The sequence below is a fragment of the Penicillium malachiteum genome (genome assembly GCF_028827825.1).
Source record: "Penicillium malachiteum strain IBT 17515 chromosome Unknown utg000002l:1.0-8849297.0:1.0-8852440.0, whole genome shotgun sequence".
Lineage (NCBI taxonomy): Eukaryota > Fungi > Ascomycota > Eurotiomycetes > Eurotiales > Aspergillaceae > Penicillium > Penicillium malachiteum.
This window is the reverse complement of record NW_026643095.1, coordinates 3,897,440-3,923,225: the sequence shown is the minus strand read 5'-3', so window position 1 is coordinate 3,923,225 and position 25,786 is coordinate 3,897,440. Positions and strand designations below refer to the sequence as shown.

At 47.0% G+C, this 25,786-nt stretch overlaps 7 protein-coding genes across 7 annotated transcripts; 4 read left to right on the top strand and 3 right to left on the bottom strand.

Moving 5' to 3' along the window:
• Positions 1-91: 91 nt before the first annotated feature.
• Positions 92-2,605, bottom strand: N7483_004516 (LIM domain protein; the record flags this gene model as incomplete). Its single annotated transcript, XM_057087953.1, is given in 4 exon segments — positions 92-418; positions 475-1,723; positions 1,737-2,382; positions 2,512-2,605. The coding sequence occupies 4 exon segments, from the start codon at positions 2,603-2,605 to the stop codon at positions 92-94; spliced, it is 2,316 nt and encodes a 771-aa protein (XP_056947782.1).
• Positions 2,606-4,390: 1,785 nt separating this feature from the next.
• On the top strand, positions 4,391-6,034 carry N7483_004515 (MCT family MFS transporter; the record flags this gene model as incomplete). The annotated part of the gene is made up of 2 exons (XM_057087952.1): positions 4,391-4,624; positions 4,733-6,034. The coding sequence occupies 2 exons, from the start codon at positions 4,391-4,393 to the stop codon at positions 6,032-6,034; spliced, it is 1,536 nt and encodes a 511-aa protein (XP_056947781.1).
• Positions 6,035-6,193: 159 nt separating this feature from the next.
• N7483_004514 (exosome catalytic subunit DIS3) lies at positions 6,194-9,360 on the bottom strand (the record flags this gene model as incomplete). Its single annotated transcript, XM_057087951.1, has 2 exons — positions 6,194-9,114; positions 9,165-9,360. 2 exons carry the CDS (start codon positions 9,358-9,360, stop codon positions 6,194-6,196), a joined length of 3,117 nt encoding a protein of 1,038 aa, XP_056947780.1.
• Positions 9,361-10,049: 689 nt separating this feature from the next.
• On the top strand, positions 10,050-11,150 carry N7483_004513 (carbon-nitrogen hydrolase family protein; the record flags this gene model as incomplete). The annotated part of the gene is made up of 5 exons (XM_057087950.1): positions 10,050-10,061; positions 10,131-10,223; positions 10,285-10,568; positions 10,652-10,730; positions 10,794-11,150. 5 exons carry the CDS (start codon positions 10,050-10,052, stop codon positions 11,148-11,150), a joined length of 825 nt encoding a protein of 274 aa, XP_056947779.1.
• Positions 11,151-12,278: 1,128 nt separating this feature from the next.
• N7483_004512 (uncharacterized protein) lies at positions 12,279-12,722 on the bottom strand (the record flags this gene model as incomplete). The annotated part of the gene is made up of 2 exons (XM_057087949.1): positions 12,279-12,354; positions 12,463-12,722. The coding sequence occupies 2 exons, from the start codon at positions 12,720-12,722 to the stop codon at positions 12,279-12,281; spliced, it is 336 nt and encodes a 111-aa protein (XP_056947778.1).
• Positions 12,723-16,043: 3,321 nt separating this feature from the next.
• On the top strand, positions 16,044-21,266 carry N7483_004511 (bifunctional ATP-dependent DNA helicase/ssDNA endodeoxyribonuclease DNA2; the record flags this gene model as incomplete). Its single annotated transcript, XM_057087948.1, has 5 exons — positions 16,044-17,663; positions 17,723-17,818; positions 17,877-18,371; positions 18,425-18,686; positions 18,739-21,266. 5 exons carry the CDS (start codon positions 16,044-16,046, stop codon positions 21,264-21,266), a joined length of 5,001 nt encoding a protein of 1,666 aa, XP_056947777.1.
• Positions 21,267-22,576: 1,310 nt separating this feature from the next.
• N7483_004510 (putative serine peptidase) lies at positions 22,577-24,682 on the top strand (the record flags this gene model as incomplete). Its single annotated transcript, XM_057087947.1, has 10 exons — positions 22,577-22,798; positions 22,871-22,988; positions 23,058-23,212; positions 23,271-23,393; positions 23,449-23,621; positions 23,671-23,758; positions 23,814-23,919; positions 23,983-24,142; positions 24,211-24,408; positions 24,466-24,682. 10 exons carry the CDS (start codon positions 22,577-22,579, stop codon positions 24,680-24,682), a joined length of 1,560 nt encoding a protein of 519 aa, XP_056947776.1.
• Between the last annotated feature and the right edge of the window lie 1,104 nt (positions 24,683-25,786).

Below are 25,786 nucleotides of genomic sequence, written 5' to 3'. Positions count from 1 at the left end.
GAACATGAACATCACTCAATACCCGAAATCGAATCAATAAGTCGTTCAGATCATTAGCGTGGAAATGGGGTTAGTAGGATACGGGATAGATCTAGCACATCCCTGGTGCTTTAAGACGAATACCTTCACAGTTCTCACAGACAGCAAGCTGTACAGGTCCACCGATGATACGACCCTTAGCTGTACGCTTTGGCTCGCCCTCACGAACAAAGAAGCGGCCATCAGGTCCGAATCCATCGCCACATTCATGGCAGACGAAGCAGCGATCATGCCACTGTCCGCCAATGGCAGTAACAACGACATCGTCGAGAACATGCTGTTTGCAGCCCATACAGCGAGATGCAGTACGACGAGAATGGCAATCAAGACACCAAGCAAAGCCTTCTTTCTCCACAAATGGAGTGGTTGAGTTGAAGGGCTAAAGGGAGAGAATTAGTATATAATATTAGATATGTGAGAAGAGGGTTAACTTACATCTCCACACTCAGCGCAGAAGAAGTGGCCGACATGCCATTCTGCACCACAGGCAACAACCACCTCACCCTCAATCGGGGTCTTACAGCTCTTGCAGCGAGGACTGAACAATTCGTGGAAGTCTAGGTGACAGTAGAACCGGGGCAGACGGTCTTCATCTGGTGAGCTTGCTAGGCGTTCTTCGCGACTGGCAGCGGGCTCCTCGTAGAAGGCAACGCATTCCAGAGCCGTCTGGCAATGGAAGCAAACGAAACATTCCGGATGGAAGCGGCAGCCTCCAGCAGTAACAATCTTCCCTGAAATACCCAAGGAGCAGGATTCACAGCGGGCAGTTGGCACACCTGATCGAGTGTACGGTGTTGACCACCGGTCCTGTGGTTCCGAAGGCTGTCGTCGCAATGGTGTCTGCCTTGTTGTCCGGCTGTCTTGTTTGGTCGTAGAGGCCATTTCGGAAATAGTAGGCTCCTTGATATCCGGGACATTGATTACGGGAATCGAAGGCGGTGCTGATACTTCGATACTCGGGGTAACCTCAATGCTCGGAGTGACCTCAATGCTAGGCGCGACCTCAAAGGTAGGGATGGGAAGCGCAGGAGCGGAACTTGGCGAATCACGGCCTACAGTGGCCTGGCGATCAGGTTTTGGCTGACTTCCTGGTCGCCACTTCGGGTCGAAGCTTACAATCGGTCGCCCAACACGATCACTGACCGCCGAGGGCCTGGGGAGATTTTCACTTCGATCGTTGAGTCTCTTACTCGTAGCAGCTCGGATATCATCACCGCGGATCTCAATCCCATTCTTGGTACGGACTTCTTCTTTCTCAACAGGCTCCGGTGGAGGTGTCGGCTCGTTTCTGGTATAGCCTGCGTTCCGAGACTGAGTGGGCGGGTTCTTATGAATATCAAACTTGGAAATTTTGTCCCGCACAGAGCCATTGGAGTTTCGATCTCGCAACCAAGGGAGGGGCTTCGAGACTCGAGGAAGTGCATTGCGGGGTGTGTTTCGGAGTGCCGAGGAGTCGGACCTCGAGAATTCATGTCGACTGTCGGTTTCCTCCTTAATAACATTGGCGGGCTCTTCGTAGATGTGATCATTTGGGTTTTTGAAAACACCCTTGGAGGAATCACCACTGACAGTGCGGGGTTTGGGAGTGAGGACCGGTGGATCATCTGGCAAGGCGAAATTGACCCTCAAGTTCTTTCTCACATTTCCTGCAATAGACGACCTTCTACCGTTTGTAACCTCCGGGCTAGATGGATTACTCGAAGATGGACTCGATCCAATTGAATGGCGATTTTGTTGGAAGGGAGACTCGGGGCCCTTTTCGCACGGGACTTTCACTGCCTCGGTTGGAATCCGGGTTACGATACGGCGCAAAGGGGTTCTTGTTGGCCAATCCGGGGTTCTGGTGCATCCAGACCAGCTCAGTAGCCTCGTCTTGAGCTGCTTGGTGCAGAGCGTCGTCGTCATCTAAATCCAATCCTTGCAGTGCGTCACGCAAAGAACGCGCCTCTTCTTTTTCGTGGCGTCGCTGGCCGTTCTCTCGGTAGGAGAGAGCTGTCGACGCAGTGATGGGGACCGAACGAGAGAAGACCTGGGATGGGAAAACAGCTTTGCGGACAGAAACAGAGCGGGGTTCTTGTGTTAATGGACGACCAGCGGGGCCACTCTGGGGAGCATGGGAGGTGGTTCGACGATGTGACAACGCGCTACCAGCACGAGGTTGATCACGAGGTTGATCTTCGGCGAGGTCCTCGGATGAACGATACATTGAGAATGCCGAAGAAGCACGAGGGGGAAGCTCGTCCTTTAAATCAGAGGTAGAATCAGTTGCCGCTCTACCAGGGTAAGGACGAGAGCCTGTAGGGCGGTTTGGACGATTGGTTCGGAGGTCTTTCAGGTAGTTGGCTGTCGAGGCGCATTAATATAAGCTTTTCTCGGGTCTCGCGTAAAGCATGTTCAAGTATATTAAAACGGCTAGCATCGCGTCCTAGCCGTGATTTAAAGGATTGGGCGATGAGTCAGGGTCTCACTCACCGATCTGATCGCTAGACATGTAGCTTGGACCGGGAGGAGAGACCTTCCCTTGGTCACTTTGGCCACCATGGACAGTCTTGGAATGTTTATGCATGGTATTGAGAATAGCTGGACCTCGGGAGATTGAATCCAGCAATGTGACAAGGGTTGAAGACGCGACGTCAGGGATCGAAGGTATGGAACTTGAACTTAATTAAAGTCGAGCGGGTCACGATCTCCGCTTCGATTGTACCCAAGTGCGGGCCCAAACAAACACCTCCAGGGCAACCATAGCCTAATAGGGGTAGGGCTTAGGGCTATATGCTTATCTATATCTTATCTATTCAAATGTTATCTTATCATTGATGTCATATCAACACCACATCTGCATACCTCCGGTTCATTGGTAGAATTATATCATGATTTATATACTAGTAGTATTAGTTGCCAGTGCATGTGGGTTTTCGAGTTCAACTTTCTTCAAGTTCGACATTCAAGTTGAATTTGAAGTTGAACTTGATTCGCTGCGTACAGGGCTACTAGTAGTAGTACAGATACATATCAGACCTCGGGACCATTCATGGAACTAGATCTCCCATAAATTTGAGTGACAAGCTCCCCAGGTAACATCTCTGCCCTGCTGGCTTAGCGGCTTATGGCGGTCGGTGACCCAGACTCGACGGGGACAAAGGTACTGAAATTAGGTATGCCGGGCCTAGTTTCAGTGGCAGAGAAAATACCTGCGGGCGGGAGGGCATCTAGCTACGGCTAGGGATAATGACTTTTTTAATTTTTTTTTTTAATTTCTTACCCATTATATCTCTAGTCTTCCTCTTTCAATTCCAACTTTCAGATCCTCAAAATAAAAATAATTGATGGAGATAGAATGGATTATGTGCTGAGGATGGATGTATCAAGTGAGGCTTTTGAGGCTATCCGCGCATTTCTGATTTCGAAGGTCCTGGGTTCAATCCCTGACCTTCCCGGATTTATTTTATCTTTTTTTCTTCCAAGGTTGTAGTACTGACTTGAGCGTCAATCATCATACTATTTCAAGTTGAAGTTGAACCATGACGAGAGGTCTCTGAACTTCAGGCTTGCCGAGCCACTCGCAGCTGTTCAAGCTTCAGGGTTATAGATTTGAATACAAGAGAGCAAAGTACTTTAACCTCTGGGATAAGGCTGCTAGGCTCTTAGTAGGTCAGTCGCGATCAGATCACGTTATTTCTTCTTTTTATGAATCCCCCCTAAATATTGACTTTCCCATCTTGCTCATGCTCATACTCATGATGACTCTGATATAGTTCCAAGGTTATTATCCCCATCACGGCCCTATCCATACACCCATAGTCCTCTCCGCACCGGCTTCTCGGCACCATCAAACTCTCAAGTGCTCGGACTCCAGTATCCACTTCGACCCCGGGGCCCAAGGAACCACCCGTCTCCACTCCAAACCCCGGTTACATCTTCTCGACCCTAATTGCTTGATCGTGCAGCAAAGTCCATGGATAAATTCCGTCATTGGCTCGAAATCGCCGAAATCCTGCAATCAAGAAACGCTGAACCTGACCTCGGACTATGGCTGACCATTCTACTCGTACAGTGCGTTCAAACCCCGGATATTCACCCGGAAATGAGTGTCGGGTTCAAGTCCGACATCAAGAACCCCACAATCGCAGTTTTGGGACTAGGCGATCAGACTAAGATGTGTTCAATCAATTCATTTCATTTATGACTCCTTTTGTCTCTTTCCGAGTCGTTCTGTCCCGAGGTCTGAAATGCCATATTTTTCTATGCGACAAATAACTTGAGCCTCATACTAGATTCATCGCCACCAGCAAAAGCTTGAGCTAGAACTAGAACTGGCAAAAGCTTCACTGCCGCAGACTTATCACTGGATATGGCAGATAATCTGCCTATCGATGTCATCCAGTCTCACCAAGAAGACCAGGACTCGGTAACAAGCTCCAAACATACAGCAGAGATACCCACCTCACAAAACGCATCACGACCTGAAGCGAATGAGGACGTGGACGAGAAATACAAGCAGGATGTGCCTCCAGATGGTGGCTATGGCTGGGTCTGTGTCGCATGTGTGTTCTGGATCAATGCGCATACTTGGGGAATAAACAGCGTGAGTGACACATTTCAGAAGCATGGAGACAGTATAGATATGGAATAGATCTACCCTCGGCACATTCGAATAAATAGAACCAACTAACCAATAATCTTGAAATTCCAGAGCTACGGTGTCTTCCTCAGCTATTACCTCTCGAGTGACGTCTTTCCGAACACAAATGCCCTTGACTACGCTTTCACGGGTGGTCTTAGTATCTCATGTGCGCTTCTCGTCGCACCAATAGCAACATATCTCATCCATGTATATGGCACTCGCCTCGTTCTTAATATGGGGGTCTTTTTCGAGACCCTTTCCTTAATCGGTTCCTCCTTCGCCTCGCAAAAATGGCACATATTTCTCAGCCAGGGCGTCTGTTTCGGGTGGGGGATGGGATTTCTATTCGTTGGTAGTGTGGGAATCGCACCACAGTGGTTTCAAAAACGTCGAAGCGTCGCAATGGGAATCACAGCTGCTGGCTCTGGACTCGGTGGGCTAATATATTCTCTCGCTGTTGGCGCAATCATTCCACGCTACGGACTGGGTTGGGCATTCCGAATTCTCGGTATAGTCTCGTGCGTTGTGAATCTCGTCTGCGGGAACCTTCTCCGAGATCGGAATAAGCTCGTAGGAAGTCGATTTTCAGCGTTTCATGCGCCATTGTTACGGAAGCCGGAGTTCCTTCTTTTCCTGGGATGGGGATTCTTCAGTATGCTTGGATACGTGGCACTGCTGTTTAGTGTTGCGAATTTTGCGCTCTCTGTTGGCTTGAGCTCTCACCAGGGTAGTGTGGTCTCTGCGCTTCTGAATCTCGGACAGGGTCTCGGTCGTCCCTTTGTTGGAATGTTCAGTGATACATTTGGACGGATCAACATAGCGACATTTTTGACGTTCATATGTGGCTTATTTTGTCTGGTCATCTGGACGTTTGCCGATAGCATGGGTGTGGTTTGTTTCTTTGCTGTTCTGGTGGGAACTGTCTCGGGGACTTACTGGGCTACTGTTTCGCCAGTGCTGGCGGAAATAATTGGTCTGAGAGACCTTCCATCTGGTCTTAGTATCACTTGGCTGTGGCTTGTGGCGCCTTGCACTGTCTCAGAAGCCATTGCCTTGGAATTACGACGAAATACTGCCGATGGTGGCACTTCATATCTTCACGTACAAATCTTTACGGGAGTCATGTATATAGGTGCTTCTTTTTGTCTGTGGCTTGTTCGAGGCTGGAAGGTTGGAGAGCTGGAACTCGCTGAGCAACGAAGACAGTTGACAGTACGTCAAGGTCCCTTGACTGAACATGCAGGCAAAGAGGAAAAAGACGAGTCGCCTGCGACGATACCAGCTGCCGCTTCATCTGATGAAATTTCCGACACAGCCTTATGGACTCCATTCAGTATGGCGAGAAGAATGGTTGCTTTAAAGAGAGTGTAAGTATGATTCCTAGATAGACGTACCCACAATTTATGACAAACTGGGGTAAAAATTATAGATTTTCTGAATGAAGATGAAATGAAGAATAGAAAGAGAAATAAATTCGTAAAGTGGTTTATTTTAGCTGCGCCCGCCAGTACTCCTTTTAAAATTACATGACTATTTGGTGTTGTCGGTAGTTCCAGTAATGAGAATGCGCACTCTTCTCTTGCCAGCACCACGGCCTTCCTCCTTGACCGAGCTGACATTGACTTGGACTCTCTGGAAAAGCTCCACAACAACGTTTCGGTCAGCCTCGTGGCCCTTCTCTTCCACACGAAGCGTGTACTCCTCAGGATCAAATTCAGTTGAGCGATGAGCCGCAAGTTCTCTTCTCTCAGTGACAGACCAAGAGCTAGATTCACCAGGCAGCATAAAGTCCTCCAATCGAACGACACCTTCAATACCGAACCGAGGAACAAAAACAACGACACCGTTCTCGAAAACACGCATGACATAGCCTTCTTCATTAACTCCCTGGTCGGCGCCGCCAGCGGCCATCTTTTCTCCACGTGCCTTGAGGGCCTGGCCAACATAGTACTCAATACTGGCGCGGCCTGCGAACTGTGCGTTGCGGTGTCGGTAGTTAATATTGCGGCAAATGTCCTCCAACTTGCTGCGGGTGGAAATGCCCTCAACCTTGGCGTGACCATCTTCGCCTTCGTAGCCGATAGCGGAAGCCAGCTGTCGGTGGACGAGCAGATCGGCATATCGACGGATAGGTGAAGTAAAGTGGGTGTAGATGGGCGAGGCAAGACCGTAGTGGCGGAATTCAGACTCTGCATGGGCACCGGCACAGAAGTACTCAGCGGAGGTCATGCAACGAGTGGCGAGAATACGGACGAGCGTGTTGAAGAAGGGATTCTTGGGGTCGACACATTGGTCCAATGAGTTAGCAAGAGCGCCGGAGCTGGAAACATCCAGCCTCATATTGCGCTTCTTGGAAAGTTGGTTGATGAGATCTTCGAAGTTCTGTGGTGGGGGAGTGGCGTGTCGTCGTAACAAAGCAATTTGGGAGAAGGATTCATAAATCTTAGAGGCAACAGTAATATTGGCGAGAAGCATGAATTCTTCGACCAAACTGTTGGTTGCGAGCATCGCCTTAGTCTTGACATCCGCCAGAGGATCGCCAACTTCGTCCGCATCGGCTTCGATGCGAACCTCGGGAGATGCAAGGTTCAAAGCACCTGCATCGTAACGCTTTTGGCGAAGGATTTTCGAGAACTTGAGAAGTGTGCGCATGCTCTGGGTCAATTCATCAGTCTGACTGGGATCATCAATGCGAAGTTGAGCTCGTTCGTAACTGAAAGCTTCACGAGAGCGAATGACGGACTTAGTAAAGTCCGAAGAAACAATCTCTGCATCAGGCGTGACCTCCCAAATCACAGAGAAGGCGTAGCGTTCCACATATGGTTTCAGTGAGCAGAGATCCGTTCCAAGCAGGTGCGGAAGCATATCAATACGCTTGTCAACTAAGTAGACTGTGCTACCGCGAACACTAGCTTCAACGTCCATTGGGTTATTGGGCTTAACGAAATGTGATACGTCTGCAATGTGAACACCGACTTCAAAGTTGCCGTTCGGGAGGGGGCGTGCATGGAGAGCATCATCGATATCCTGACAGCCAGGGGGATCGATACTGCAAATGAGCAGATCACGAAGATCACGTCGGCCACTCCAGCCCTTGTCCTCCTTCGAAGCCGGAACCTTCCAATCATGCCCCTCCGCCGGTAAACAGTCCAAGATTGCCTTGGAGAACGGCTTGTACTGTACATCGTGCTCCAGAAGGAGAGCCTCTGTCTCCGCCTCCTTTGTTTCTAATTGTCCCAAGGAGCGGATGAAGTGACCGGATGGGTATCGTGAATCCCGGTCCCATGCGTCAATAGTAACAAGGATGCGCTCGCCAACCAAATCGCCAGCTTGTCGAGTACGCAGGCGAATCTTGGGTACTTTCTTGTCCATAGGCAGTACAAACACAGTCTGCAGTCGCCGGCCTGAGGCAGCCAGTGAACCAGTTGAAGTTGAATCCACATGTCCTACGTACTGTCGCCAGTTGCGCTTGATCACACCCACAACTCTGGCTGTGGGCTGCGGCTTTCCTTCCGCGTTCTTGCCGTGAGCGTGAGCGATCTTGACCTCTTCTTGGAGAGCTTTACGTTCCCGGTCTGTGACAACAGCTTCCGTATCTTCAGCGTCCGCGTTTTCATTTCGAGTCGCTGCTTCTTCATCCATGATCTTGGTTGAAGGAGACTTCCACTGGTCTTTTGGTAGAACCTCAACCACAACAGTATCACCTGAAATTGCACGGTTGCTGTTGTCGCGACCCAAAATCAGGAGAGACTTGTCAAAGGCTGGCACATGGACAGAGCCCTCCTGGTAGTTGTAAGGCGACACATTGAATATACCCTGGTGAAGATTGCCCGCTCGCAGGCCAGTTTGGAGCTTTGACATAGAGTAATACTCGGGGTAAAACAATTCTCCACGCACAGAGCCCTTTGCATCTCGTGCCTCTCTAGCTTCACTGATCATATCAAGCAGTTTTGCGGAATCTTCCAGACCATCGACGTAGCTTGTCAAAGACAAGGCGGTGACATCCTCTGCCTTAGCCTTTCGCAGATTCTCCTTATCGTCCGTGATGACAACAATGGTAGGAATTGTCTTCTCCTTCTTGCCCTTCTTGACGGTGGCTTTGAGATGCTCATCGTACCATTTTGCGACGGCGCGCACAGCTCGGTCATTGCGGTCATTGATTGACTCGTCTGGCTCTCTTCGCACATGTGTCTCGAGGCGGAACTCGTTGAAGAAAAGGTAGAAGCGCTTCTCATCTGTTTTGATCAGAGCGATGAGGCGGTTGTAGAGGGGCAAAGACTGGTTTCGGAGTTCTTCAAGGACGGTCTGGAGAATGATAACATCGTAGAATGCGCCAGTATGCTCGAAAAGATCCATTCCATTCAACAAGGCATTTGTGTCGGGTATGAGATAGTGGCCGCGCGGGAAAGCTTTGGTACCGGCGGGACGATCGGAGAGAATAAATGGAGTAACTATAGTGTGTCAGTTTCTTTCTTGCAGTCAATATACAGGTATCTCATACTGTTTCCATTGGCGTCTGCTGGGGCGATCGAAGGACAGTGTGAGCAGAGCTTCGATGAGCAGGGAATATCTTGGCGTAGGTAGAGCTCGCGGACAATCTTCTGCACCTTCCCGCTTTTCGTGGATCTCACAAAAACTTTGCTGGCAACATTAGCAGCTTGTGGATTGGAGGAAAACTCCCTCCTTAAGCTCTTCATGGTGATGGGGGCGATCTGACTGGATATTTGACAGGTCAAGTCCAAGTTGGGCAAAGTGAGAGAAATTGATCTTTGCGGGCGGCGTTATCGCGATAGCTGAGTAAGCCACTACAAGTCCACCTGGGCAGGACTCACGCCGCGACCCTGTAGCAGCGAGTATTTGAAATTGGAAATTTATGTCCTCAGCATGTGAGAGCTTGGCTAGGAAGCTCGGTTAAATGGATACACTCTATCAACCTAATCAAGTTTAACTCAGGGGTGTTCATATTCTCTCAGAAAGTCATATCTATACACTTAAGTACTCACTAAGTAGTACCTACAGGTGACAGGTGATCCACTCCTCTATATATGTAAGTACCTACAGGGGTAGCTAAAAGGGTACCAAAAAGGGTAGCGAAAGGGGTAGCTAGAGGAGTAACGAAAGGAGAAGGCTAGAGGCTATGTGAGTTACATACAGGCAACTGATAGGCAACTGGTATGAAGCTGTAGGCTGATTCTGCCCCTCTCATCCGATATTCTGCCAGGCGGTCAAAGAACCACTGGGACCCATAGTAAAGGAGGCTAGTAGAGAAGGCCTAAGGCCGAAAGGATCCACTAAGAGGGGGAATTGGTGTGAGGTATTCGGATTATTGCGCCATGAACATCACTCTTTTCAATTGACAAGGGATAATTTGAATACCTGGGACACCATGGTACTTGCAGTAAGTTATTATGAAGTTGAATGGTCTATTGTTACATGTCACTCACACATCGATCTTATATTGATACAGGCAGTAGGACAGTTATGCGCAACAGCGAGCATTGCTTCTAATTTAGCCCAATGTGAGACTCTGATCCAGAAAGCAGTGAAGGCAGGAGCCAAGGTAAGTCTTATCAAATGCCATATTTTCATACTGACTTTCCGTTTTACTGATACTCTACTAGGTCCTCTTTCTGCCAGAAGCTTCGGACTATATAGCCTCGTCTGCCGACGAATCCCTGGCCCTGGCACGTTCACCCGACCAGAGCAACTTTGTGGACGCTTTGAAAAAGGCAGCTAAGCTTCAGAAGATACATATCAATGTTGGCATCCACGAGGTTGCCTCGGAGCAGAGACTCAAGAACTCCCTCATTTGGATTGATGATAAGGGCGTTATCACCCAGAACTATCACAAAATCCATCTCTTTGACGTTGATATTAAGGATGGACCGGTCCTCAAGGAGAGCGCGTAAGTGATATGTCAAAGCTTACCAGCCCTGGAAGGTTATGTTTCCTTCATCTAGAGCAGCATGTGCTGACGAGTGAGAATAGGAGTGTGCAACCCGGACAAGAGATTATCCCACCCTTTGAAACGCCCGTAGGCCGTGTCGGTCTCGCAATATGTTTTGATGTGAGCTCAATTTCAAGTTTTCACTGAAACCTCAAAATCCAACTGACAGACTCGCTTCTTTAGTTACGCTTTCCAGAAATCAGTCTGGCGTTGAAACGTCAGAAGGCCGATATCATCACTTACCCATCTGCATTCACGGTTCCAACAGGCAAAGTTCATTGGGAGTCATTGCTTCGGGCCAGAGCTATTGAGACACAGTCTTATGTGGTAGCCGCTGCTCAGGGTGGTCCACATAACGAGAAAAGAAGAAGCTATGGTCACTCAATGATTGTTAGCCCCTGGGGGGAAGTCGTGGCAGAGCTTGAAGAAGAGTATGAAGAGCCACAAATAGCTACCGCTGATATTGATCTAGACTTGGTAGCGAGGATTAGGCGAGAGATGCCTCTTCTTAGAAGAACGGATCTTTACCCCGAGGTATAGAACTGGTGTGCCCCAGCTTATATTAGTCTTACTTTTGCCATCTCTCACTTCAGTCATCTCTTACTTCAACTATCTCTCACTTCAGCCATCTCTTACTTATCTCTTATATGACTTGAATACTTGTATATATAGCAGCCTAGGCCTCTTTTACTACTTGGGTTCCTGCACTGTTACTAACCGCCTGATATAAGATCTAGCTGTATAGCAGCTGGCCTCCAAGTTCCCTTCTAGGTAACCCCGTGGGCCGTAGGTACTTATACAGAGAGGGGTATGTCACCAGTCACCTGTAGATACTACTGATTGAGTACTTAAGTGTGTGAATCAGCAATTGTGGGCATATGTCCTCGTCCTGGTATTTCGAAGACAAGATCACACTGTCCGAGTACTCCGAACCCGATCGCACGGTAGCCAACCAAAGCGAGCTTTTTCTGACTAACTTGGAGCTGCATAAAAGAAGAGGTGGTACTCGTGAAGGATTCAGGAATTAGGAATTTGGAATTTCTCCAGAATACTGTCAGGCGAAATGGTAGTATCTCGTGATATCTATATCACAACCCAAGTCAATCTGATTAAGATAATACAGACTGATGTGTCCGTTTAAGCAGGTTTCCAAGGTTTCCGGCCAAGCACTCAAGTACTGGGGACGTACCTTTCCAAATTTTGCTGCTACAACGCCGCACGAAGCGCGGCTTGAGGACTTGTAGATGGTCACAGCAGTTGAGATATCATAGGTGAATATGCATTGTTGCATGGCCATATTAGTATGCAGCGCCTAAAAAAAAGCTAGGCTGTTTGTTAAATGTGTCAAGGAAAGGGGTCTTAGTTTCATTGTGGTCAGAGATGAGTCAGGATGTATCTCCGGAGGTCAGACTTGAAAGGCTAGATTTGAAATGACTGATCTCAGCGTAGTATTTTAGTCCACCTTTATTGATGATTGAAGGTAACAAGATATCGAAGTAGTACAGCAGGTAAGCAGGCGGAAATGAAAATGGAACATGCGAAAAACCCCCATCTAACAAAAGGATCGGAACATCATATCTGCCATGGCAGGTGGTACAGGCGTCAACCGAAACAGTCGCTTTCCGATCTCTATGTACAGTGTACAGATTAAGCTCAAAAGCGAGCAGTTTATTTCTTGGTTTCCTCCAGGATACCCTCAGCCTCAAGTCTTCGGCGGGCCTCCTCAAGAGCCCAGGTCTGTATGCTATATGTAAGAGTCAGCATCCAATGGTCCTATCCGATTGTTCAGCTCACCGCGCCCCAATGGGTGGGCTAGGTGGTTCAACAAATGCAAGATATGGATGACACGTACGAGGTATCAGGCTTGAAAACATATGCGACACCGGCAACCAGGAAGCTGCCAATGAATCCATAGTACCAGATGTTCTCCCAACCTTCCTTCACGTACTTCTGGCCGGGCTTGACGCCAAACAGCCAGCCAGTGGGAGGGTCGTAGTGGTCACCATGGTCGGCAGCATGGAGGTTGCTGCGGGTGGAAAAGCCTTGGACGTTCTGCGGCTTGCGGAGGAGGCAGCGCGAGCGAAGGAGTTGCGACACTGGTCGAGCAGGCATCTTGGAAACGGGGGTAGATGTGATGTGACTAGTCGGAAGAAAGCCAACGGAGGATGGCTTGTGTATATTGAAGGACAAGGTGGGCGTTTGCCTTGAATAGCGTGACTTGACAATGTCAATTGGTTGGTTTTGGTAGTCGAGTCAAAGAGAGGGGTTTAATTTGGATGGTTGATGTCGAAGCCGCAAAAGGCCGATGGGGAGCTGGCTGGTCATTGCACTAGTCCCACTTGGGTAATTTTCCCTTCGCCGCCTTTCATGCCTTAATGCCTTATTTATGCCTTACTAACAAGGCAATTTGGGTCTAACGTAATTCCCAAGCGAGTGGCCACCCCCCAAAACACATAGTTAAGATGGTAAATTACAACTTGATATCTCAACAACTACATGTTCGTTTTATTTGATTATTTGTCGATAGCTATTGATAAGGCTTGTGAGCACTCCACATATCTTTCAAGAAAATCTTACAAGTTATTTTGTCACGATACCAAAAGTTACGTTGTTGTGAGCTACAAATATATATTTCTGAATCAACAACGAATAGATATTCTCTAAACTTTCCAAAGAGGCTAACTTGTATCACCTTATTATCATTGAGACAAAAGGAAAAGTCCATAGACTACGGTTGTTGAGATATCAAGTTGTAATTTACCATCTTAACTATGTGTTTTGGGGGTGGCCACTCGCTTGGGAATTACGTTAATTAATGTGATTCCCAAGCGAGCCGCCACCCCAAAACACCATACTAAATGTGGTAAATGACAACTTGATATCTCAGCAACCACATCTTTATTTTAGTTGATTATTTGTCGATGGTTGTTGATAAGACTTCTCAGCATCCTGTATCATTTTTTAGAGAAATCCAAGTGCTGCATTGTCACAGTATCGAAAATTACAGTCTGGAGAGTCAGATATATACGTTTTCATGATCACTTGTAAGTAGAAATTATCTGGACTTTCAAAAAAGGAAAGATATCCTCTAATTATCATAGGTCTACAATGAAAAGTTTGTTTACACTACTGTTGTTAAGATATCAAGTTGTCATTTACCACATTTAGTATGGTGTTTTGGGGTGGCGGCTTGCTTGGGATGGCGGCTCGCTTGGGAATCACGTTAGTTAACGTGATTCCCAAGCGAGTGGGCCACCCAAGCGAGTGGGCCACCCAACCAAAAAATCGCGTCGCGACCGCGTTCTTTTATCTTCAACCACCCATCATGCCACCAAAACGTACTGTTTCGGCCAAAAAAAATGGTAATCAAGAGGGTCGAATCCTACTTGCTATACAGGCTATTAAAGCTGAACAAATAAGCTCTATCCGTGAAGCTGCACGCTGTTTTGATATACCTCGTACTACACTACAGCGTCGGCTCACTGGCTATACCAATCGCTCTGAGACTCGCGCCAACAGCCATAAATTAACTGAGAATGAAGAGAAATCACTTCTTCAGTGGGTGATCTCTATGGATACACGTGGAGCTGCCCCCCGGCCTGCTACTGTTCAAGAAATGGCCAATATTCTCCTCTTAGCACGTGGCCAGACCCCTTCTCAAACTGTTGGCAAAAATTGGGTCACAAACTTTGTTAAACGACATTCAGAGCTTACTACACGTTTCTCTCGACGATATAATTATGAACGTGCGAAGATGGAGGATCCAAAAGTTGTTCAAGAATGGTTTAATCTTGTTTTTCAAACAATTCAAGAGAATGGTATTCTATCAGAGGATATCTATAACTTTGATGAGACTGGATTTGCAATGGGACTTACAGCAACTGCTAAGGTTGTTACTCGTTCTCGATATTATGGTCGACGATCACTTTTACAGCCTGGAAATCGTGAATGGGTAACTGCTATTGAAACAATTAATGTATCTGGATGGGCCCTTCCACCAGTGATTATTTTCAAAGGCAAAGTTTTAATTGAAGGATGGTTTACAAACCTTCCACTTGACTGGCGATTTGAAACTAGTCCAAATGGATGGACAACTGATGAAATTGGACTTCGATGGCTTCAAAAACACTTTATTCCAGCAACAACTGAACGTACGCTTGGAAAATATCGACTTTTGATTCTTGATGGTCATGGGAGTCATTTAACTCCCCAATTTGATCAGATTTGCAAAGAGAATAATATTATTCCAATTTGCATGCCAGCTCATTCTTCACATCTTCATCAGCCACTTGATGTTGGATGTTTTGGGCCTTTAAAACGGGCCTATGGTCGGCTTGTTGAGAATCAAATGCGGCTTGGTTTTAACCATGTTGATAAATTTGATTTTCTTGAAGCCTACCCAATCGCTCGTAAAGAGGCTTTTCAAACCCAAACTATTCAAAACAGCTTTACGGCAGCTGGTTTAGTACCATTTGACCCAGATCGAGTACTTTCTAAGTTAAATATTCTTCTTCGAACACCTACACCCCCAGCTAGCCGCCCTACTAGTCGATCAAGCCAATTTTCACCTAAAACACCTCAGAATCTTATTCAGCTTCAACGGCAAGCTAGTTCAATCAAAGCTCTTCTAAAACAATGTTCAAAGAGCCCTCCAAGTCCACTCAAACAGCAAATCGATCAAGTTCTCAAGGCCTGCGAAATTCAGATGCATTCAACAGCTTTATTAGAGGTTGAAACACGCAAATTACGCGCTGCACATGAAAAGCAAAAGCAAAAGCGCAAGCGGTCTACTAGGCAGATACCTAACGAGGGTGGTATGACTGTTCAGGAGGGCCAGGAGGCTATACAGCGTGCTATACAGGTGGTTGAGGCGCCAGTGATCCCTCCCGTACCACGGCCTAGGGCGCCTTATTTACCCCCTCAGCCAGCTAGGAGAAAGCTACCGACATGTAAGAAGTGTGGAGAAGAAGGCCATCGATCAGATCACTGTGATATTTAGTTAATTATTTTAATAAATTGGCGTTCTGGTGGTAATATTTATGATTAAAACTGTAGGGTAGGCGGTGGGTGGCCCACTCGCTTGGGTGGCCCACTCGCTTGGGAATCACGTTAGTTAAAGTACTCCTTACTAGTGCCTGACAAAAGAGGCAACAACCCGACGCGTCTCGTGTCCCCCGCGCGTTTCATGATTCTAATTAATCAGATCATCGGTTTATCAACAGACCTCTACTTAGACGCATTGGGCAGTTTTAGATCCTTTTGCTGATTCACAGCAATTCAGTGTCCATATTGTTTGGGAACTGGTATGTTCCTGAGAATCCCCTTAATTGGACATGTATGTTCCATTGCTAACATTGTTGACCCGCAAGTTCCAGAATGCATTGATACCCTTTTCTGAACAAAAAGCATATAAGATCAGATCGGATCGCCACTATGGCCTCCAAAAACAATACAAACCCTGTGTCCTCAAATTCACGCAAAAAATTAAATGCTTTTCGGTTCCAAGACGACGAGGTGGCTTCGAACAAAACATCCTCAAAACATGGGACTAAAAAGGTCCATCGCAACAAGGAGAACCAAAGCTCGTGGTTAAATGGAGTGGTGGAACCGATGCCCAAATCAGCTGATGAATTAGACAAGAAGGAAAAGGTCGAGCCAGTCGGTCAACCGGTAACAGAAGCCCCTGCGACGGATTCCAAACCAGCCAAAGATTGTCCTCACACTCCCGGAAACCGCATACCTCTTGCAGACCTTATCAGCAATGCTGAAGACTCTCTCAACCCCGCTCCAGGCCCAGAAGTGACGCCAGTTGACCACGTTATCTGGCAACACATCCCGGCTAGTTCGAATCCTGATTCATCGCAAACCCCAGCAGGTCGCAGGAGGAAGCGACGCCACAGTTCCTCGCCTCCCGGATCTCCCTCGAAAACAAACTCGAAGAAAGCATCGAAGGAGCCACTCGACTTGCAATCGATTCAAGCAATTTTCAAGACGCCCCAGCATGATCTAGCGACGGAATTGTGGAACAACTACAAGGACAAGAACATGATGGACAACTCTGACGATCTTCCGCCCCCTCGACTCGCCAATCTCCTCTCCTCCTCACCACAAACCCCGGGCTCAGGACGAACAAGTCGCGATTCCTCAGGTTTAAGACGGTCTATTAGTTGCGCGGCAGAATGGCCTACTTCTCGCGCAAAGAGAAGACGAGTCAACAACCAAGACCTCAACGAGGGACGCGCAACATTCTCACGCGCAAATAGCAATGTTTTGGACTCTGGAAAGGGTAAATCTTCAAGAATCAACTTTCTCCTTGAAAAAATTGAAAGGAGTCTCAAACCTGCCCAGTCAGCGGACACGGGTCCACCTAATTCCTCGCCTTTGCGCCATCGCATTGATGCCGAACGTTGCCGTTCATCCTCTCCTATTGCAGACAGGAAGGGTGCAGTGCATGCTGTCACTGGCAAAGAAGTTCATTCCGCACTCGGAATCAATACTCGCACCATCCCAGCGCCCATTCTTGAAGAGTCTTCATCTGAATTCGGAGATGATGATCTCGACCAAGAATTCATGGACCTGGCTGCCTCTGAGGATCCATTTGTTGTTGCGCCCTCGGCTAGCCGAGGCAGCAATAATGAATTTGGATCTTTGGGGTCTTCTGGTTGGTCAAATGTTGTTGCAGAGAAACCACAAAGCCATCAACTGCCCATCCCTGTTAAAAACCCACCTGCGGTGCATCACGTAGCCAATGTCGATTCCAAACCTGATGACTTGGAAGATTTTGATGATGACTTTGGTGATTTTGATGATATCCTTGCTGAATGCGACAAGAAACACGCAAATCCCATCTTATCTAAGCCAAATACACATGAACAACAGACTGAAAGGAGGCTGGACCCATTTGCTGTTGCTCCTGTGATCCCAGCAGACCCAGCAATGACAAAGGGCGCCGTTGGCACGGTTGATGAATTCTCAGATGATGAATTCGACGATGATTTTGATCTGGATGCCATCGAACAGACTATGAAGAAGACAGGTGCAGATGGACCCCACGTTTGTCGCTCTTAGTGATTTGATTTGATAGTATGTTTGCTAAGAAAATAATATGATAGAATCTCAGAGATCGTCAGGCTATCAAACGGTATTCAATCGTGGACATTGCTGAAGGTACATATGTCAATTCGAAAGGCCGTACCCAACCTGAGCAGGTCTGTTCTCTTAGAACTCTTGCTTCTTTCAAATCACCGGTCGCTGACAACAAAGCAGGTTCTGTCAGTTGAGGATGAAAAAACCAGAGCTCGCAAGGTCATTGTTCTGCGTGAAACTTGGTTTGACACACCGTGCAGTAAAGACTCTTTTGTTCATTTGGTTGGAGATTTCAATCCCTCTGGTATTTGCATTGTCGACAATACCAATCATATGATCATTCTTCATCCTGATCATCTCATATCAGCAACGGTCGTTGCGGATTCAATTGACTGTCAACGACGAGCTGTTTTACAAGATCGCATTAAAGCGTTTTCTCACCTTGAGCGACCCCAAGTGTTCGGAATCATCTTTCACGAGGTCTTTCAAGAAGCCTTGAAGGCCAACCTTTGGGATTTAAAATCACTCAGATCTTTGGTAGATGCCGTTCTTCAACGCCATATTGAGGATCTGTATGCAATTCAAATGAGTGTACTGGAAGCTACCGAGGACGTGATGAGCAAGATCCCTACTGTGCAGGCATGGGCAGAGGTCTTTCTTCACGCTAAGCCAAAGGTATGTATGGTCAAAAAGTGGGCATATGCAACCGTTGCTAACTACCTGCATAGGCCAATTCGATGGTGGAGGATCGCCATAATACGAAACTCAACTTGAGTATTAGGAAACTGCTCGAGGTAGAGGAACGCGTTTGGTCCCCGATGTATGGATTAAAAGGTAACATCGATGCTACGGTCCAAGTTGTCTGCCGCAGCGAGGAAGGAGAAAGGAATCTTGTAGTCCCACTGGAGCTTAAAACAGGGAAACGAGACACGAATCAGGGCCACAGGGCTCAAACAGCCCTATACACGCTCCTGCTCTCGGATCGTTATGGTTCGTCTTCTACAACATTGCCATTAACTTGAGATTTTACTAACATTAATAGATGTCGATGTGACATTTGGGCTACTATACTACTTGGAGCTCAACAAAACCTTCAGCGTTCGAGGTGTACGGCATGAGCTGCTTCAAATGGTTCAATTCCGGAATCGACTATCAGTCTTTATCCGAGAGAAAGTACAGCTTCCTCCGATGCTCAAGAAGGCCCGCATGTGCAACCGATGCTATGCGAAAACGCCTTGTCTGATCTATCATAAGCTTTTAGAAGGTGGTGATGGCGAGACGAGTGCCCTTGGTGATGATTTCGATGCAGCTACTGGCCATTTGACCCGGAAAGACCGCGAGTTCTTCACAAAATGGGATGACTTGCTAAACAAGGAGGAGGGCAATCTGGCAAAGTTTAGACGTGAACTATGGACTCTTCTAAGCAGTGAACGCGAGTCCCTGGGTCGTTGCTTTGGTGACGTCGTTATCCAGCCTGAATCGGCATTTGAGGACATTCACGGCTCTAGGATCAATCGCTTTCGTTATACCTTTGTTAAAAAGCAAGCACCTCCCACTTTTACCTTTGCAGAGTCACAGCTTGTTGTTGGCGAGCCAGTTGTCGTCTCAGACGAAAAGGGTCACTTTGCCCTCTCCAATGGTTACGTGCTAAGCGTGAGCAGGTCATCTATCACCGTTGGTATAGATCGCAGATTGCTGAACACCAGAGCACGAACTGCTGGATTCAATCCAGTCACAAACCAATCATTTACAGGCATCATGGAGGTTGAAAAGGATGGAAATATGGCTCTCGAGAACCCTCTCGATGAACAAGTCATCTATCGCATCGACAAAGACGAATTCAGTAACGGAATGGCCAATATCCGGAACAATCTTGTGTGCATGATGGACAAGGAAATCTATCAAGCAAAACACCTTAGGCGACTCATAATCGAGGGACAGCCACCTGTCTTCAAGCCCTCGTCATCTGCATACACCATATCTGATCCGGAAAGTCTCAACGTCGACCAAAGGCACGCAGTTGAGAAAGTAATGACAGCAAAAGACTATGCTCTCATCCTCGGAATGCCCGGAACGGGCAAAACAACCACCATTGCCCATCTGATCAGGGCACTTGTGGCACAGGGCAAGAGCGTGCTTTTGACATCCTACACACATACGGCAGTAGACAACATTCTGCTCAAGATCCGAGACGATGATATTCGCATTCTTCGTCTTGGTGCGGCTACGAAAGTGCATCCAGACGTACGAGACTTTGCCGATTTGGCGGCAAACCCGAAGACCACCATCGAGGAACTCAAAGACTCCTACGAAAAGCCTCAGGTTGTGGCAGCTACTTGCTTGGGTGTCAACCATCAGATATTCAATCAACGCATTTTCGACTACTGTATTGTTGATGAAGCCTCGCAGATCACACTTCCTGTCTGTCTTGGCCCTATTCGCATGGCAAGGTCGTTCATCCTTGTTGGTGACCATTACCAACTTCCACCGCTGGTTCAGAGCAGAGCTGCACAGGAAGGAGGTCTTGATATCAGCCTTTTCAAGTTGCTTTCAGACAATCAGCCAGACTCTGTTGTTAATTTGGAGCACCAGTATCGTATGTGCGAAGACGTCATGTTGCTCTCTAACACGCTCATCTACTCTGGTCGACTCAAATGTGGTACACCTGAAGTTGCAGCACGTTCTCTGGCGATCCCTAACATCTCCGCACTCCAAAGCTTCCACTCGGATAGTTCCGATGTTTCTCACGGCGGCAATCAAGAAGAACAATGCCGCCGTTCCAGCCATGACCGCTGCTGGTTACAAGACCTCTTGGCGCCATCTGCGAAGACATTACTGGTTAATACTGATCCTCTGGGCACGACAGCTCTTGAGACTGTGCAAGGTCAACGAGTAGTCAATTCCGTGGAGATCACGTTGTGCTCTCAGCTTGTCGAGGCATTCATCGCCTGCGGTATCCCAGCCCGCGATATCGGTGTAATAACTTTCTACCGCAGCCAGCTTGCTCTACTCCGTCATAGTCTCCGTCGCTATGCTCCAGACCTTGAGATGCACACCACCGATAAATTTCAAGGTCGCGATAAAGAGATCGTGATCCTGAGCTGCGTTCGCAGCAATTCCGAGAACCAAGTCGGCGAGCTAATGCGTGACTGGCGCCGTGTAAATGTCGCATTCACTCGTGCTCGTACAAAACTGCTTGTCATTGGCAGCAGATCAACTATGCGTGATGGCAATGACCTTCTTCGCAAATATGTCGATCTTGTTGACAGCAAAAAATGGGTGTACAACCTGCCCCTGAATGCTGCCGAGAATCATGTCTTCCAATCTTCTGATTTAGATTCGTTGCCTTCACCTCAACCTGCCAAGGCACCTGGCTCAACAAAAGGCAAAAAGGATAATGCTGTGAACAATGAGCCTCGGGCTCGTGATCCGCTTAGTCCTCTTGGCTCTCGACAGTTTAATTCTGGTCTTCGCCAGCCTGCTAAGAGAGGTTCAAAGGTGTTGAATGGGAATAAAGTCCTCGGGAACAGGCCAATTCTCCAGGATATTGTGAATGACTTGGCCGGTTAGGATTTAGATGTTTCCTTTTGTTCATTACACATGTGCATCATCATGATCATGACATATTTGGCGCGATGGGTATGGAATGAGAAAACGAATTATATCAAATAATGATAATCACGAACTTCAGATCTCCAATAAGTACTAGTCTTCAATGTTTAGGCCTGGGTTTCCCCAAGTTGGGGTTCAAGCTGTGACTAGTAATAGTACCTAGGTATATTGCAAATAAGATAAAACGTACCCTGCTACCATTCCAAATACGAACTTAAAGACCAAATACTTCAAGTTTCTCTTCGCTGAGTGGATGGCCAGAAGGTAGATGCAGAAGCAGGGTGGGTGAACGGTCGTATGGAATGCTATTATAGACATCTGGATAGGTATACACATATTTCAGCTTCAATCTTGGAAATTTTCAATGTTTAATTCAAGTTTGAAGTCCCGTTCTAGCCGGCTGTCATAGACTCATAGCCGTTATCAGTCTGAGATCGCGTGAGGGGTAGCATGATTTTAAATAAAAATTACGATAGCCCCGGGATTAATGGTGCAAATAACACTATTCCAAGCTAGGAAGATAAATGAGTATTGATTACATGCATAAATCTGGTCATTTGCTCACATTTTTGAATGTCCGGTTGTCCGGCGGATGTGGTATCTCGCATCTTTAAGTGCGGGGATGATATGATTTAGCTTCATTCCCCTGAATTTACCCCTGTTAAAGACCTGCCCACATCATAGCGTGAGATTTCTTCGGCTTTGAAGGAATCATCAGCATTATCTTACTTATCAGTGACCATTCATAGACAGAGACTTAAGTTAGTGCATGATCCCGTGCCCTCCAGCCCCGCAACTTGAAGATGCAATCTCGGACCCCGACGGGCGTGCCATACACGCACTATACTAGCTTGCTCGCCTGCTCAAGACGACATTATTCTCCCACGGTGAATCCCGAAGACCAGTCATTATTGCTCTTCATTGCGTATTTAGTCCATCTTGCCGATGAAAAGTGATTAATGTAAATACTGAACTCAGTCCGACGAAGAGATGTCGTGTTTGATAAGCTTCACTATAGGTATTATTAGATAGTCTTATTAGATCCATATCATACTACTCTATAAGACGAAAGCATCAAGGCCTAATATCTAATCTCCCTGGCTCATTAAACTTTTGGACCTGATCATGCAGCCTAAGCGAACTAAGATAACCACTAGTTTAGTTGCAGAAGAGGCGTAGACGAGTCCTGCAGACCTTTATAAGAAGCACGGCAATTCTGCACAAAAAAGTGACTTTTAAGTTCTTATCTCAAGTTCTCAATTGCCGCAATGTATATGCTATCTAGCATTGCTTTGTCTTTACTCGCTGCACCCTCGGTGCTGGCGGTAGGACCGAAGATACCTGCTCCACCTGCGACTGGCTCTTCATCAAAGGATAGTATCCAGGCGTCAACATTCGAGCAACTTCTTGATCATAGTGATCCAAGCCTTGGAACTTTCTCCCAAAGATATTGGTGGAATTCTGAGTGGTGGGCTGGAGAGGGATCACCTGTAATGCACTCTAATTATCATCTTATAACCATTTTGATCGGAATCAATCTAACTTGGGATTAATGTCAATAGGTTGTACTTTTTACGCCTGGTGAGGTGGCAGCTGATGAATATACCGGATATCTGGATAATGAGACGATCACTGGTCTCTACGCGCAGGAGATCAACGGTGCTGTGATTCTACTTGAGCGTACGTAACATTGAAATCTCTAGATTTGGATCAAACCTGAGGTTGGAGACCAGAGCTAACTTTCTAAAGACCGCTACTGGGGAGAATCTTCTCCTTATGATGTGTTGAACACTGAGAACCTGCGATACCTGACATTGGAAAATGCCGTTCAGGATCTTGTGTACTTCGCGAAGAACGTGGACCTGGAATTCGACACTGATAGCAGCAGCAACGCTCAGAATGCTGTATGTTTCGTCCAGTCCTAATTTTTCAGAACATTCTGCTAATAAATGAGCTTTACAGCCTTGGGTTCTCAGCGGAGGATCCTACAGTGGAGCCCTCACAGCCTGGACCGAGTCAGTCTCTCCAGGTACATTCTGGGCATACCACGCATCCAGTGCTCCTGTGGAGGCCATCTATGACTACGTGAGTGCAGAAGCTCTTTTAAAATTCGTTTGGTTGTTACCTAACTTGAATACAGTGGCAATACTTCAAGCCTATCCAGGAGGGAATGGCCAAGAACTGCAGTGCAGATGTCTCCAGAGTTGTCGACTACGTTGACGAAATTGCCAACTCCGGCACAAAGGAGGAGCAGCAGACTCTGAAGGAGCTGTTTGGTCTCGGTGACTTGGAGCATTTCGATGACTTTGCTGCGTAAGCGGAAATTCTCTATCTGGAGTTGACGTGAGCTAATCCATGATAGTGCGCTTGAGAATGGTCCTTGGCTGTGGCAGGAAAATGCTTTCTACACCGGATACTCCGAGTTCTTTGAATTCTGCGACTATGTTGAGGTAAGTCCATTCTATTTTCTTTTTGGGAAGACCTCCAAAATTGACGTGCATTTAGAATGTCGATGCCGGTGCGAGCGTAGTGCCCGGCGCAGATGGCGTCGGTCTTAAGAAGGCGCTTCAAGGATACGCGAAGTGGTTTACGACTGTTTACTTCCCCGGATGTGAGTCTATATCGACACCATTGAGTCTTGGAACTTGAAGAGTCTGACTCTCATTTTATTCAGCATGCGCCAGCTACGGATATTGGTCCGACGAGAACAGCACAGCTTGCTACGACACTTACAACGCCTCCAGCCCTATTTTCACCGATATGTCTGTAGACAACGAAATTGACAGACAATGGCAGTGGCTTCTCTGCAATGAGCCTTTCTTCTACTGGCAAGAGTAAGTTGAACCAATACAAGCTTGACGGAAATTATACAGGAATCCCGATTACTGACTCTTTTTAATAGCGGCGCTCCCTCTGATGTTCAGACCATCGTCTCCCGAAGTGTGGACGCAGAGTACTGGCAGCGACAATGCCCTCTGTACTTCCCTACTGTTAACGGCTATACCTATGCTAGTGCGAAGGGCAAGACCGCTGCGGATGTTAACTCCTGGACTAAGGGCTGGGATCTGACTGATACTACTCGTTTGACCTGGACTAATGGGTATGTTTTTCGAGTCTCTCATTCTCAATAATTCCAAAATGCTAACAACGATTTTAGTCAATATGACCCTTGGAGAGAGTCCGGCGTTTCATCAGATTACCGTCCTGGTGGTCCTCTTGCGTCCCGTGCTTCAGCCCCTGTCAACATCATTCCTGGTGGCTTTCACTGCTCTGATCTCCTTTTGGATAACGCTGCTGTGAATTCGGGTGTTCAAAAGGTGGTTGAGATTGAAGTTGCTCAGATCAAGGCTTGGGTAGCGGAGTACTACAAGTAAGGGACTTTGACTTATGCCCAGGTGGGTCTATTGACAATGTGGTCATTATTGTTGATGAATCAGATAAACTGTACATGAAATTTTATCAGATATTGGGTAGCCGGTAAAAGCAAATATTGGCTATATCTATACAAATACTGCAATCGTCTCTCGTATGTTGGGCCAATTGTGGCAAATTTCCTCGCTTCAAGCTCCATGGGCACATAATGTTTAATTTGCACTAAAACATTTTATGCAGCGCCTTTTGACCGATTGGTAGAGTTACAAAAAATGTGAATCATTGCAAGATATGGATACAGCTCTTCTTGATCATAAAAATCGCTGGATAGAAATACTAATGGAAATCCTGGATGATAGAAGCCAGCTAAAACATGAGTGGGAGAGGGAACATTTCAAATTAAACTTACCTTCCTTTCAAATTAAATGTCATTCAGTTGCTCTAGGTTAACTGGAAATCCAGAGATCAACGCACAGGACTGTTCATCTATGGACTTGATCTTGTTTCGAGGAGTTCTATAGTCAGGCTGGCCGGCACTTCAAACTCTTTATCCAGGCAAGGGTGTAGCGTCCATGACGAAGGGAAAATGAAGATGATGTCAAATTTCTGATGATGAGGTCTGAAGTAGAATCTTGGAGCGAGTATAGAAGTGAGGTGAACACTGTTGACCGGAGTCCAAGGGTGCCCATACGTCCACATCCTCTCAGACAGGGACTCGCACATGTGCAGTGTTCACATACTTAAGTACTCAGTCAGTAGTATCTGCAGGTGACTGGTAACCTACCTCTCTTTTTATGTATGTAAACACCTACGGGGCTAGCTATATGTTCAAGTTTTCCTGCGGAGTTACCTAGAAGGCAACCTTGGAAGGAGGGTATATAGGTAGTTGGACTAAATTGATCCTACAATTCCTACCCTCTCTCTATGCCGGGTGGTGGCAGTGAAAGAACTTGAAACCCACAGACAGCGCTGAGTAGTAAAGAGGGCCTATAAAGAAGGCCTACATCCATTGAAAGGTAAGAATACTAGTGTTTCCAAATTTCAAAGTGGGGGAAGATAAACAATTTCCAGTAACGGAAAATCAAGAAAAATCAAATACCAAATTT